This window comes from Papio anubis, chromosome 12, assembly GCF_008728515.1.
Source record: "Papio anubis isolate 15944 chromosome 12, Panubis1.0, whole genome shotgun sequence".
NCBI lineage: Eukaryota > Metazoa > Chordata > Mammalia > Primates > Cercopithecidae > Papio > Papio anubis.
In genome coordinates, this window is record NC_044987.1 from 11,771,979 (window position 1) to 11,787,792 (window position 15,814).

Here is a 15,814-nt window from a genome sequence, read left to right on the forward strand (position 1 = left end):
TTAGTTAGGCTTGCTTCTTCCTCTTTCCCATTCTACTTTCACTTCGGTCCAGAACTGAACTCTTCCCCGTTTACTTAACTCACCCGCCCATCTGCCATCAAGACCTCGTAAAGGCACTTCTTAGCTCCAAATATACATTAGATGTGTTACTTGTTGGCAATACGAAGATGAAAAAAATATGATTCAAGGAGCTAATAGTCTGGTGGTAGCTTCAGCCCCTAAACTGTTAATGAAAAGATTATGTGTTGAGGGCAATGACAGAGTATGCATGGGGTGTTAAGAGAGCCCAGAAGGGCACACAAGCAGCCAAGCCAGGATGTGTGCTCCCTTACAAAAAGACAACGTTGAGCTGAGTCATGGTGGTTCTCAAAACCCCCTCGAGAGCCACTCCTTCCCAGCTACTTTCCCATCATGCTCTTACCTATGGCAGGCACCACACTGCAGTAATTCAACAAGAGAAGTCTAAGACATTCATTTGTGTGATATGTGGGATGATGTTACTCAGAGATCAATAAAAAGCAATGTTTTTAATCGATCTGCTCTGCCACAAAAGACAAAACGAGTAAGGATAGTAAGACACATACTGGACACAGCTGATCATCTGTAGAACTGAGTAAGTCCTAGGCAATTAGGAGGCTGTCACTTCTTATCTGCACCTCCTAATCCCACCCTCCTACAGAAAAGAGGAATTGTTTGGCAGAGAGGATTTGAGCAGATCAAGCAGTGCAGCTACATCTGAATTCATTCTATCTTAGGATTTGCTGTCACGAGGTTCCACTTCATTTGCATACATGTTTTCCTTCCGGAGCTGGTGCGCAAACTCCTTATGGGCAGAGATCGTGCCTAATTCATCTTTGGTTCCCTAGAGACTCACATGGTGCCTGGCACATAGTTGCAGCTCATCAGATACTAATTTTCTTTTCTTTTAGTTCCCTGGAGAGAAAATTTAGTTGCTGTCAAAGACAAATTTCACAAGTTCACAGTTCAGTCTAGGGCTTGCTTCTCAAAATGCTCTCTTCTGTTTCCTTTCAATACAAGATGGCAGAGGTGTCCCAGGCAATGCCTCGCTCTAGGCAACATTTTTAAACTAAAAGGTTCAGTTTAAAAATGACGTATCGTGTTCCTATCCATATTGCTCCCCTACTGGGTTTACTTGCAAGTACCTACCCAGCACAATCACTTTCACTTCCTTTGTGCTCACAGAGTCACTGTAATGTAAGCACTTGTACACGCCTTCGTCTTGCAGGGTTATGTTAGACACACTGATGGAGAGCTGATTGGCTGAGTGATGAAGAAGCTGGTATCTGGAATTTTTAAAAGCTGTACAAGAGGGAAATAGAACTGTTATGAGGAAAGGTATCTGATGGATCCTTGGTCTCTACCCACTAGATACCAGAAGTACCACCCACTTTCTACATTTGGCACAATCAAAACTATCTCCAGACGTTGTCCAGTGTCCACTGGAAGGCAAGATCATTCCAGGTGGGGACCCACTGAGCTAGATCAAGCCATTCTGCTGCAGAAACCCAAGAGTCCCTCCTCTCCTAGTTTACCAAAACCAGAAACAAAACAGCAAAAAGCATTGTGTAACAGAATTATCTCTATTTAAAATGTTTTTCTCTCAGAACTTTTGACAGTTAGTATTTACTTCTACTGGAATCTAGTATTACTAGTTGATTTAGCTTGAAATAACGTATTTCTTTATGTTAACCCATCAGTATCTAATAATGCTTTTAAAGCATAACAATTTTTTTTTTTTTTTTTTTTAGAGACAGAGTCCTGCTCTGTTGCCCAGGCTGGAGTGCAGTGGCACTATCTCGGCTCACTGCAACTGTCATATCCTGGGTTCAAGTGATTCTCCTGCCTCAGCCTCCCCCAGTAGCTGGGATTACGGGAGTGCTCCACCACGCTCAGCTAATTTTTTTGTATTTTTGGTAGAGACAGGGTTTCACCTTGTTGGCCAGGCTGGTCTTGAACTCCTGACCTCAAAATGATCTCCCCGCCTCAGTCTCCCAAAGTGCTGGGATTACAGGCATGAGCCACCACGCCCAGCCAGCATGATATGTTTTAAGTGGCTCTGCTTTGTAAATAAGATTGAAATGTGTTTTAGACTTTTCCAAGTATTTGGGAGTTAGCAATATTAAATGGAGGTATAAAATGATCTAGGGTTTAGTAAAACCCTGCCTAATGTCAAAGAGATGAACCCAAGAGATTTTTAAGAGTCTTTTTCCATCTCAAGACATCTTGTACTTTCTTCATGGGTGTTTGTGAAGAGAGAAATGACTGTCCTCATTTCCACATTAATACATACTGTCTGTTTCTATTGCTTAAAAATCTTGATTTTGTGTTAAGACCAACAGGAGAAGAACAGCTATCTGGAAGGGAGCTTTGTAATGTGCCTTTGGATTGCTCAGATGGAAAATGAAGCAGCTGGCTTCCTATGTGGGGTGGTGGTGGTGGCTGCATGAGGACCGAGCTCCCAGTCAGTTGGCTGCCTGTCTGTCATTGTGCTGTGGTTGTGGGATGGTTACTGAGAGTGAAAAAGTGATGTGAGTGTGGAGTGAGGACATGGAAATGTGCTTTATAATTTGAACCCCCTTTAACAACCATTCTAGTGGGGTTTCCATTTCACAGTTCCTGCCCCCAGCAAGCCACCGCGTCTATAATAACAGGCTTTGGAGGCATGATTCACGTGTAACAGTAGGTGGGCTGAGTTCACCCCTTGGGTGACTCATGCAGGCTTTCTGTCCCACCAACCTGTCCGGCTGGAAAATCCCTCAGGTTGAGGTCTGGTGGCATTTTTCTTTCTTTCTTTCACTTACCAGGATACTCATTTAAAAAAATGGTGAACCCTGAGGGGGTCAGCCACTGGAGGGAGGAGGACTTCGTCAGAGAAGTGACACACTTTAGAGTGAGCGTCTGGCCTTCCTCCACGGTGATGCTTTCTGTGTGGTTAGTCAGAGAGGCCTCTGGGGAGGAAGAGAAATGAGGATGGTCAGGCCTGGGGTGGCCACACTGTCTCAGGGATTTTGTCTCGTTCATTCGTTCAATCATGTATTATCTATTTCTTCTAGAAACCAAAAAATAAGCAAATACAAACAAAATGGGAGGGGAGAGGCAAGAACTGAGAGCAGGAGCAGTAATGACATCTCTTGAAGAAAGGGACCCTGGAACCAGGTCTGAAGGAAGGGGTAGGATTTTGATGAAAGAAAGGGAAGGTCGAACTACAGTTCAACCAGTGTTGGGCACTTGCTCTGCCATATGCCAGGAACTGTGCCACGCCATTTACCTGTATTGAATTTAATTTTTTTTTTTTGAGACAGAGTCTCGCTCTGTTGCCCAAGCTAGAGTACAGTGGTGTGATCTTGGCTCACTACCTCCTCCGCCTCCTGGGTTCAAGCAATTCTTGTGCCTCAGCCTCCTGAGTAGCTGGGATTACAGACACGTACCACCACGCCTGGCTAGTTTTTGTGTTTTTAGTAGAGACACGGTTTTACCACGTTGGCCGGGCTGGTCTCAAACCCTTGACCTCAAGTGATCTGCCCACCTCGGCCTTCCAAAGTGCTGGGATTACAGATATGAGCCACTGTGCCTGGCTGGAATTTAATTTTCAAACTAATCCCAGAAAGGAAGAATTGTGCTCACTTTTACAGACCAGGGAATAGAGGCTCAAGGTCATGGAGCTGGGATCTGTACCCAGGGCTGTGGATGGCAAAGGCCATGCTTGTGTAACCACATCAGCCTATCTAAGCCACAAGACCCCAGAAAATGCAACCTTTCTGGCCTCAGCTTATAAAAGAGCATCTAGTACCTTCAAGTTGTGTGTCTAGGATTCTAAGAAAGAATGTTGTAATCATGGTGCTCTGGTGAACTGCGGAGTTCAGGGCAAGTAGCTAAGTCCCACCTGTCCGAGAGCTTCTACACCAGAGGGAGAATGTCCTAAGATTTCATTCAATTCAGTATTCCACAGCCGAGCTTTCTGCAGACAAACATGAGTCTAATTTCTCCGAATCACAACCCCCAGAGAATGATGAACAATTGGTTCTAAGTAGCTCACATTTATCTCCCCAAAAAAGAAATTGATGGGAAAATAAACTGGCATTCCTACTGATTTGGCATGCTTATTGCCATTCATTATGCCTTCATATTTTCAATGAAATTATTTTTCCTGAGGAAAAGGCAATTCTTATCAATGAAGGTATAAAACACTTTTATAAACAGAAGAATACCATGGGGCTATAAATTATGAATAGCAAATGTAACAAGTTTTACTGCATCATCTTAAACCTTAACAACAACAACAAAAAAGAAACCAGGAGAGTTTATTTTCTTGTGATAAATTTCAAGTGTTAGGAAAAGTGCTTTGGAGAGCTCTGGGAATTAATTGGCGTCTACTTTTTTGTTTGTTCCATTCCTAGGTCATTAATTTGAATCTAGCCTCTAGCAGAAATAACCCAGAATTATTGTATTGTGTTCCTGTAAGCTTTCATGGGAAACTGTTTGCTGAAGTTCTAATGGAAAAACACCCATATCATCCACCAATACCAAAATGAACAACAAGGAGGCAATAAAAAGAGATCTGTGCTTTCCAAAAAAAGCATTGGGGCATAAGGCCAGAATTCTGCTTAGGTTTGGCCATTTGGAAATATTCTCCTCTGTGACATCAATCCATAATTGAGTCATAAGGATATTAATAGAGAATGACAATAGAATTTCTTCTAAGGGATTTTTGCTGATAGTAAAGGTTTAAGAAGCCATTAAGTCCCTATTTTGTGTCCTCATGACATCCATATTAAGAAGGTAGGAAAGCCAGTGGTCCTCCACCTTGGCAGTACATTAGACTCACTGAGGGAGTTTGTGTCCTGGCCTCATTCACTACTAATTAACTCGGAGTTCTTGGTGGGGCCCACACATCGGTTCTCCTGACCCCAGGCCTAAGTGTTCAGAGCATCCTGTTCCCAGAGCCCACATTTGCAGTGTAATGAATAAAATTCCAGAGCTCTGTGGCTGCTCCTCAGATACTTAGGACCAACTCTCTGCTGCTGAAAAACCACATGGAACAGGAAGATGAGTATCAATCTCACTTTCAAAGACTTCCAGAAGACATTCTACCGTACCAAGCCCTTATGTGTCCAAGCCCTTAGTCGGACTGGGTCTTCCGAAGATAAATGTCTTTTCCATAGCATGGTCAAATAATGAAAGAAACTATGCCTTTCGTTTTGTTAGCATTTCTTCACCACTTCCCAACAGCCACATGTGAATATACTGTAGTTTGTCAAAGTCCCTCCAAAAATATGTCTCTTTGCGTGGGACAGGGGACTCATGTGTCATCAGAGCTGGCGAGAGCATAGGGGGACATTCACTTGCATCACCATCCACCCTCTGGACTTCCTTGTTCTATTAAGCCCAGGGTTTCACCCTTGAGCTGTAACATCTCACTAGGCTTCTGTTGAGGCAGTCACCCAAAACACCCAGAACTTCTTCAGAGAATTTGTGTCACATCACGTCTCCCTATCCTGTGTTGATGATGCATTTCATTTTGGAACCAAAGTTCAGATTTCATATTCTCCCTCATCAGTCTTATTTGGTAAGTTTGGAGTGAGGGTTCAAGTTTTCTGAGAACATTCTTGCTCTTGATTGTCTTATCTGTCAATAGACCCTTAGGCTTTGTACCATCTGAACCTGTTGCAGAGAGGAGCTGTTTATAATCATCTCTGCGTCCCTAACCTGGGTGGCATGGGATGCAGTGGTAACACACACACACGAGCCAAATTGACTGGATTGGAATCCTGGCTCCTTCACTACTAACAGCACAAACTTGGGCAATTTATGTGTGTGAGTTTTCTTACCATAAAAATAGGAAAAACAATAGTATTCATCTCATAGAGTCATTGAGAAAATGTTTTTAAAAAATGTAAACAATCTAGTATAGTACTTAGTCCAAGGTAAGCATGACATGCTGCTTTTACTCGGTATGTAGTGCCTAATAATTATATGAAGAGCTGAGCTGACTCGTGCTTTATAAAGAAAAGTGGAAAGAGTCAGTGTCAAAAGCCAAAGCCTTGTAGCTCTGCAGCTCTTCACTAGGGATCTCCTTCCCCAGTGTTATGGGACTACTTATTATTAAACATTCAAAGGTCCTAGTAGACATTAAGGAAGAAGCAGTTCCAATCACAGTAAACCTAAATGGGAACAGTTCAGGAGGATTAAAGATTTTGAGGAGCAAACGGTGATAATGAGGTCTTTTTATTTTGGACCTTGGGTTCCAACCAAGGGTGTAGTTAATCATACCACTCAGTTCATGGTACACAATCATTATTTGATGAAAAGACAGAGAAAGAAAGACAGGCAGACAGGCAGAGGTGTTAGAACTCTGTGAAATAATAAAATTATGGCTAGGTACGGTGGCTCAGGCTTGTAATCCCAGTACTTTGGGAGGCCAAAGTGAGCAGATCACCTTAGGTCAGGAGTTAGAGACCAGTCTGACCAACATGGTGAAACCTGTCTCTACTAAAAATACAAAATTAGCCTGGCGTGGTGGCGGGCACCTGTAATCCCAGCTACTTGGGAGGCTGGGGTAAGAGAATCACTTGAACCCGGGAGGCGGAGGTTGCAGTGAGCCGAGTTCGTGCCATTGCACTCCAGCCCGTTGCACTCCATCTCAAAATTAAATTAAGCTAAATTAAATAATAACATGTTTTCTCACTTCTCTCCTCTCTTCATCACATAAATTGTTTGCTATTGAAACACTAACTTATTTGCATATGTGTTTGTCAATGTCATCCCCAAGTCACATCTACTTGCTTTTAGATACTGCATACTTGGCCTGCCCTCCATCACTGTGAATGGAGTGGGTACCTGGTATCTCCACTTGGGCACCAGGTTTCATCCCATTTATTTACTCTAGGAATTCCCTTCTGTGTTGCTCCATCTTTCAAAAGATGATTTGGTACAAAAATAATTCTACCTTCATTGTTTTTTTTCTCTAATTGTTTTTTTCTTTGGCTGGATGTGGTGGCTCACGCCTATAATCCCAGCGCTTTGGGAGGCCAAGGTGGGAGGATCACTTGAGGCCAGGAGTTTGAGACCAGCCTGGGAAACATAATAAGACTTTGTCTCTACAAAACATTAAGAAAAAAAAAAACTGTCATTCTCATCAGCACACAAATATATACTATGTCTCCTGTGTTAAAATGCATAAACAAAATATCACAGTTCCTTCCAGCTACTACCCTATACTCCCCTATGCCCCTCTTCTGTTTTGTTTTTTTTTTTTTTTTTTGAGACAGATTCTCGTTCTGTCACCCAGGCTGCAGTGCAGTAACATGATCTCAGCTCACTGCAACCTCCACCTCCTGGGTTCAAGCAATTCTCCTACCTCAGCCTCCCAAGTACCTGGGACTGCAGGCATCTGCCAGCACGTCTGGCTAATTTTTGTATTTTTAGTATAGAGTTGGAGTTTTACCATGTTGTCCTGGTCTTGAACTCCTGTCCTAAAGTGATCCACCCGCCTCTGCCTCCCAAAGTGTTGGCACTACAGGCATGAGCCACATGCCCTGCCTTCCCTCTCTTTTATTGAAACATTTTTCTAAAGAACTATCTATACTTGTTTATCCCGCTCTTTGTTTTCTGACCAGGTTTTCAACTCCACTATTTCATTGAAATAGCTCTTTGTCAAGGTTGCCAAAGACCTTCACATTGCTCAAACCAATGCTCCATTCTCAGACCATATCTTATTCAATCTAAGGTGTGCCTTTGCCATAAATGATCACTCTCTGCTCCTTAAATCAGTGTCTTTACTTGGTTCCCTAGATGTCAATCTCTTTGACTCCCCTCCTAACTCACTGGCTGCTGCTGCTCCTCAGCTCCATTTCCAGGTTCTTCTCATCAATCTGCCCTCCACACAACAGAGGTCAGATCCTGGATAGACTCTCTCTATACTCACTCCGTAGGTCATCTCATCTGGCCTCATCACTTTTCTGATGATCAGTTACAAGTCTGAACGCCTAACAAGTACAACACAAACTCCTGATACTCTTCCCCCTAAATGTGTTATTTGAGACTTCACCACCAGCAAATAGCCCAGTTACTCAGGCCCAAAACCAATAACTCTGTAAAGGAGGTGTTGTTATTCCCATTTCACAGATGAGGACATCAAAGCTCAGAGGTTAAGCAGCTTTTGGGCCAAGATTTGAATCTAGAACTGTCTAACTTCCATAGCATTGTGATGCTTCCTGATTCACTCACTAGTTCTTGTGTACTGTCTTGATTCCTATAAATAGACTGAAGTTTCTAGAGGACAATGACTATGTTTTATATTTCTCTAAAATTCATTCTTTATAGAAACTATTACAATGTGAGCTTGAAAAGTTCTGGCTTAATGCTAGTTTTCATGATGGCACTATAATGTAGGTGATTGACAGATATCTTTGTTCTCCTGTTGTTAATAAAAATTCTGAGAAACAAGAAGGAAGTTACTGGAAGAAAGTTACACATTGAATCAATGATAGAATAAAGACTAGTGTTAAGAAACATGCCCTAATTTCATCCTTGGGGACTAGACATTGACAGAAGTTTTGCCAATGTTCTTACCTTTGGTAAAATGATGGTCTAAACAGAAAGCCTGTGTTGGGTAAGATGGGAGTGGTGAGATTTATCTGCAGCCTGTTTAGGAATAAATGTCTGCCATTTTAAGGTTGTATGTATCATTTTTCTCTTTCATAGGATGCATGCTTATGAATTAAATGGTATAATTTAATTCTTACAACATTTTAAAAATTGTGATGAAATATAGTTTGGCTTTTTATTATATGCTAAAGTACTGTATGTCTTAAGATTAATGTTTGCACTTCTTGAGAATTCAGTATCAGCCTGCTAACCAGATTGACCACACCATGGATGCCTGAGTTTCATATGGAAAGGGCTGTGTTTGAGGCATAGAATATTAGTTGTTTCCTTTACTCTTTGCACCAAGCCGCACTTTTGGCTTTACAGGTCTGCTTATCTTGCAGTATTATCATGTAGACCCCATGTTTGATTTAGAAACAGGAAATCACTGTAGAAGGGAAGAATAGCCCCAGTGAGAAGCCACAGACCCACCCAGCTTTGCTTAGGCTGTATTGCTTAAAAATACGTTTCAATGTTTGTAGTTTTGTTAAAGGAGGATGAGCAGGATGCTGTGCCTAAGTTTTGGTGGCACATTTTCCAAGGACAAGTTCCCCATGGTCTCCTCATTGCCATTGGAAACTAAATTGGAACTTCTTTGGACTTTTCTTTCACCTAAGTTTGGAGTCAGACTTTCACCTTTGTTGTCAGAGGGATAGGGTGTGAGATATCTTCCTTACTTACCACTTCCTCCTCTGTAGGCTCTAGAGACATGTACATCCCCATTCACCTTTAAACTTTCTTATTAGACCCCAAGTGTCATACACCGACTTCCTAGTCCTATCTGAGCTTCAGAGTTCTTATCTGCAAATCAGCCCTGCATGGCTCCCCACATGCTGAGCATACAGAGCTTGACAATGAATGACTGTGGTGTTTCTCCTGTGAGGTCACCACTTCCTACTGGTAGGTCATGTTTACGGAATGGATTATTGACTTTTGGGCTTTGTCATTATCTCCGTGACTGAATTCATCCATCCATGCATGGCCATGTGTTATGAGATTGCTAGCCGATCCTGGGGCTAGAGATTGTGACTGGTTTATATATGGAAATGGAACCTGTGACCTTCACCATCAACACCACCCCAAATGCCATGAACTAATTGTCCTATCAGTGGATGACTTTACACCCAGGCACATGTGATCTACTCCCAAACAAAAGGACAAGCAGCAGTAACAGCCACCTACCAAAGTACACATAGATAAAACCAGTGCAGTTCTTAAGATTCTTCGGTCTTTCCCAAGATTTTGGAAGTTCACATGTGTAATTTTTACCTCTACTATAGGTTATCATGTAGACTGAGAAAAGAATAAAATATTCTTTCCTTTTCTTGCCTTAATAACCTAGTTTTTATATGCCATAAATTTAAAACCAGAGCAGAGCAAGTTTGTCCTGCAAAGACCCCAAACTCTACATGTCCCTATGCTCCACCCATGTCTAACACAGATATATTATCTCTACTGTCCTCATGCTCCACCCATGTCTAACACAGATATACCACCTGCCCCATTCTAGAGTTCGCTTACATAAATTAATGTCATCACCAACCACTGCACACCAGATATTTGAGAGGTGCTCCAAACTCTTCTTTCTCCAAAACATCTCTTTAATCAATTTATTCCTCTTTTGTCACTATTATTGTTGCCTTACTTAAGGACTCCATCATTTCTTTCTTGGACCATTGTAATAACTTAGTTCTAGTCTCTCTTCTCTGTAATTCATCATCATCATCTGGTTCTAGGACTACATTTTAAAAACATGAATTTGAGGTTGGGCACAGTGGCTCACGCCTGTAATCCCAGAACTTTGGGTGGTTGAGGCTGGTGGATCACCTGAGGTCAGGAGTTTGAGACCAGCCTGGCCAACACAGTGAAACCCCATCTCTACTAAAAATACAAAAAATTAGCCGGGCAGGGTGGCAGGCACCTGTAATCCCAGCTACTTGGGAGGCTGAGGCAGGTGAATTGCTTGAACCTGGGAGGTGGAGATTGTGGGAGCCGAGATTGCACCATTGCACTCCAGCCAGGGCAACAAGAATGAAACTCCATCTTAACAAACAAACAAACGTATAACCCATGAATTTGATTATGTCTCTTCCTTCATTCAAATATTTGCTATGGCTTCCATTGCCTATAGGAATCAGGCCCAAATTCCAGCCGACTTGACTCCTGTGTTCTCCTCCTTTGTCATGTCCTGATACTCCTTTTCAGATAGTCCTTGTATATGGATGGCCACTTGCTGTTTCCAGAAAGTTCCAGGCTCCAGAAGATAGTCTGTCTTTGTCTATGATATTCTCTTGGCCTGGAATGCCTTTCTCATCTCCTTCAAGACTCAACGTTAAGACCCAACTCAAGACTCAACTTAAAGACTCAACTCAAATTACACAACTTTTGTCAAAACTTCCAAAACAGGCCTTAGCCTCCCTTTTCCCCATAATGTCTTTCTCCTAGTTTCCCAAAGGCTTGAGATATACTTCTATTATAGCACTTAGCACATTACTTTATAATTATTTGGTTACAGGTATTTCTCTGTAGATAGATTACAAACTCCCCATGGAAAAGATATTTACCATTCATTCATTTTAGCATAATGTAAAATTTTAGATATTGGTTGAATTAGTGGATAAAAATGAGTAAATAGGCCGGGCTCGGTGGCTCATACCTGTAATCCCAGCACTTTGGGAGGCTGAGGCAGGCAGATCATGAGATCAGGAGATCGAGACTATCCTGGCTAACATGGTGAAACCCTGTCTCTACTAAAAATACAAAAAATTAGCCGGGAGTGGTGGCGGGTGACTGTAGTCCCAGCTACTCGGGAGACTGAGGCAGGAGAATGGCGTGAACCCAGGAGGCGGAGCTTGCAGTGAGCCAAAATCGCACCACTGCACTCCAGCCTGGGTGACAGAGCAAGACTCAGACTCCATCTCAAAAAAAAAAAAAAAAAAAAAAAGAGTAAATGTATGTATTAGGAATAAATATTTTAATAGGATGCTAACTTTGCTCTTTAACTGTTATATCAAATAATAAAGACTAGGGCTAGGTTAAAGCTAGAGACATGCAATGCATTAATTCTCACATCAGAGTCCTAGTTACATGACTGCCATGAGGTGTTAAGCAAAAATGTGTTTTAATTCAGATCATCACAAAAAAAGATTTTTATTATTTTTAGATTGAATCAATAGAGAAAATTGCAGGTATAAAAATAAATCAGACTTGTCAGAATCAAATTATTTTTAGTACATTTTAAAGAAGCTGTCTCAACATGTCATCTAACATGTGACTTTTTCCTGGGCAAAGAAAATACGAAAAGAACTACTCAATTTGCAATTTTCCTTTGTTTTCTGCATCCTACCCTCCACAAAACAATGAAAATAGAGGGTTCAAAATTTTTTGGATTTGACATTTTCATTGTCTACAATGTAAGTTAATGGGATGAATTTTGAAAAATGCTTCATTTTTATGGTGTTTTCACCAATCCTAAGACTATTTATTCTGGGAGTAGCCTTGAAAAGAGGGCAGGCTCTCAAACTATGTGACTTTTTTTTCCATAAATTTTTGGCAGCCATAGAAGTTACACTGTAGAAGCAGTCACAGTGATCTTCCCATAATTTAATTTGCTAAAATCAGCTGACAGTTTATAGATTTGCCAAAACTGATGATTTGCTGCCTTTTTTGCTGACAAGAAAGCAACATGGTCAACTCCTCTCCTAATTACATCTGGGATGGGCTTGAGCAAGGTTAAATGAGAGTGGCAGCCACTGCTCAAATGCCATTGAGCTTAGATGCCCTCGGGTGGCCTTTGAACGAGTTTTCAAATGAGGACTTTTTAATATTGAATCCTCCAAATTGTGAAAGTCAGTGGTTTTCCAACTTTTGATCCACATTAATAAACACATTTTCTGTCACAACCTAGTACACACACACACACACACATACACACACACATACATACACACACACATACGCACACACATACACACACACACATACACACACACACACACACTAATGAAAAGTTTCATGAAATAAATACTTTTACTGTGTGCTTTATAGGCTGATATTTGTGTTGTCATATTCTAGCTTGAAAACTTGGGCAGGTTACATTAACTTCTTTTCTCATCTTTAAATTGGGGATATTAGTACCTACTTCAGTACTTCCGCTATGATTAAGTGTAATTAACATAGAATACTCAACACTGTGTGTGAAACAATAAATATTTTTCCTCTCTATATAAATAATATTTAAGTAATTAAGGCTTACCTTGAAACATAAGTTTTGCTATTTTTTAAAAAATGTATTTTTATGAGTTTTTTTTTATGAGGCAATAACTCAAAGCCTAAAAAAGTTAAGGTCATTTAAAGGCTATAAACTCTGGAAAAATTGAAATCTTCCTAATTTTAGCTGTCTAAATGTACTCTTTCTGAATGTATTAACTATTCTTTAAGCCACTTATTGAAGAAAATAATATTATTCATTACCAAAATTGAATCCTTATTAAGTGCCTCAGGGTACAGGGACCAAAAAAAGAAGGCATTAATTGAAGTATATGAAATAGGGAATTGAAGTACCATGTAAAATAGGAAATCGAGTTTTTTAAAGTAGCATCCTTCAGATGCCATTCTAGATTAAATGTTGATTTGGAAGGATAGGTGCATTTCATGAAACAGAACTACAGATTCAATATTTGGAAACAAACACACAAAAAACAAAATTTTTGAGTGTATTTATGAGTGATGTCCTTTGCATGAATCTGATACAACTGCAATCAGAGACTGAAGGACAACAGGAGTCCCTTCCTACACCCCTGCCCCCACTCTTTGGGGTAGAAAATAATTTGACCTGCTCCAAAAAGGTAACTGTTTCTATCCTTAATTTTCATAATGCTACATTAGGATTAAGCACTAAAACCCAAATTTGAAAATTACAGTAAAATGTAAAATATAACTTACTCTTTAAAAATAAACATGAAGTTTTCATTGCTGTCATTATTACCTCTGAGCTAGATAAGTGTTGTACAGCACTGTATCATTTTCAAAGTGCTTTCACGTTTGAAATTTGATCCTTCTAACAATCCAGGGAGTTTGGTAGATCGAACGTTTTTATCATTTTTATTTTAAGATGCAGAAACTGAGTTTCAAAGAGATTAAATCATTTGGTTAAGATTTATACAGCAAGGAAATTTTAAAATTCAATGTGGATGCTCTCTCAACTGGTATACCCTTAAAAGACAGAGCCTAATAAGCTTGTTACATCTTGCCATAACAGAGGACCCACAGAGACACACACTATAGTGATCCTTTCTATACTCTTTAGCCATTGAACAAGAGATCAAATAAATGCAGTAACATCCCTCAGATGCATGATTTGAGCATGGCTTGGAAAGTATGAGCAGTTACCTGGGTTGTCTTCTACAGCAGCTCCTCTGTAAATGCAGTTGACTGGCTGATAGGTAGATTGGCAAAACATTAGGTCAGCTGAGCAACAACAAAAATAATGACTCTAAGTCCTTACCTTGTAAGGGGAACCAAGCCAGCAAGCTGAAAACTCCCCACCACATATTGTGCTGTGCTGCTGTGGCACCTTCGTCAACTTCCTCTAGATTCTGAGACGAATGGAGCCGACTAGTTTCTTTTGAAGGGGGAGAGGGAGTAGATCTGTGACCTCATGTATATCAACTCCTCCACCTGTCTGGAAGCCCCCTCTTAGTTAACTGCCCCCAAAACACCTCCTGGTGGAACATTTTGGGGACCACATGTATTATCTTGATGGTAGAGAAGTGTGAGTGATGTGTTGGTGACAAAAATTGTTTTACCACAAGTGGGTAGTACTGGTAAATCAACTAGTTACAAAGGTTTTTAGAGGGAGGATGGGTGAGAGAAATACTGTAAAATGTCCCTGTGTAGTGATGTCATCCTTATTTTTACTTTTCTAGTTTATTAGAGAAATACAATTAGACAATTTTTGCTCAACCTTTGGGAATATTATATTTCTAATGCTGACATCAATTTATAATTGTTGTCAGGGAATGAATTAATTCATTCATATATATACTCATTTTTGAAATCCATATATCTGTCCACCCACCCATCCACCCATCTTTTCAGCAACCCACTCACAAATACAAATCTATTCATCCACCCATCCATCCACCCATCCATTTATCCATCCATCCACCCCACTCACTCATGTATGACCTTCCCACTCATTCCCCATACATCCATCCAGCTCTCCATCCATCCATCCAGCCAGCCAGCCATCCATTTATCCATCCATCCATCCATCCATCCATCCATCCATCCATCCATCCATTTATCCACCTATCCATCCATTCACCCATCCATCTATCCATCCATCCATCCATCTATCCATCGATCCATCTATCCATCCATCCATCCGTCCATCACCTATTCTTTCAGCCAACCATCTATCTATACATGCATATACTCATCCATCCACCCAACCACCCATCCATCTCTCCACCCACCCATTCATCCATTCACCCACCCATCTATCTATACATATGTCCATCCATATGTATCCAACCTTCTTTCTATCCACCCATTCATCTTGTCACCTATACAACATCTAGTATGCACTACTTTGAGACATGCTCAAATAAAAAACATAAATTCCTTGTTTTTTAGGAGAATATAATCTAGTGGGGGAGACAATGTACATACGAACAATTTTGGTAGTTAATTTTCATTAATTGGACAAATTGAGATAGATGTAATTTAGTTTTTCCAGGGGCACACAGCAAAATATTAGTAGGTTTATGTTTAGAAAACCGAGATCAGTCTGCAATGCTTGGAAAATTTAAAGGAAACACTACTTACTGGTTCTAATTGAAATTAGTGTTAATATTCTGATAAATTTGATGATAGTTTGGGTAGGAAAAGTCTTACTCATCAAAAATATCTTTCAGATATTTTGTTGGCTGGGCACAGTGGCTCATGACTGTAATCCTAGCATTTTGGGAGGCTGAGGTGTGAGGATCATCTGAGGCCAGGGGTTCAAGACCAACCTGGGCCACATAGTGAGACCCCCATCTCTACAAAAAATACAAAAATTAGCTGAGCGTGGTGGTGCATGCCTGTAGCCCCAGATACTTGGGAGGCTGAGGTGGAAGGGTTGCTTGGACCCAGGAGGTTG

At 40.8% G+C, this 15,814-nt stretch overlaps 1 protein-coding gene across 4 annotated transcripts in view; it reads right to left on the minus strand.

The window, feature by feature from the left end:
* CRTAM (cytotoxic and regulatory T cell molecule) overlaps positions 1-14,557 on the minus strand; it is a 33,817-nt gene extending 19,260 nt beyond the window's left edge. Inside the window, exons 1-3 of one of the 4 annotated variants that reach the window (XM_009187533.4) lie at positions 14,059-14,557; positions 2,823-2,969; positions 1,168-1,320 (exon numbers count right to left, since the gene is read on the minus strand). In XM_009187533.4, coding sequence (XP_009185797.2) covers positions 1,168-1,320; positions 2,823-2,969; positions 14,059-14,128 — 370 coding nt within the window. In that variant the 5' untranslated portion in view covers positions 14,129-14,557. Of the gene's footprint in view, positions 1-1,167; positions 1,321-2,822; positions 3,381-14,058 lie in introns of those variants that run through there. The other 3 variants (XM_003910852.5, XM_021926642.2, XM_009187532.4) reach the window with 3 other exon arrangements.
* Positions 14,558-15,814: the final 1,257 nt, after the last annotated feature.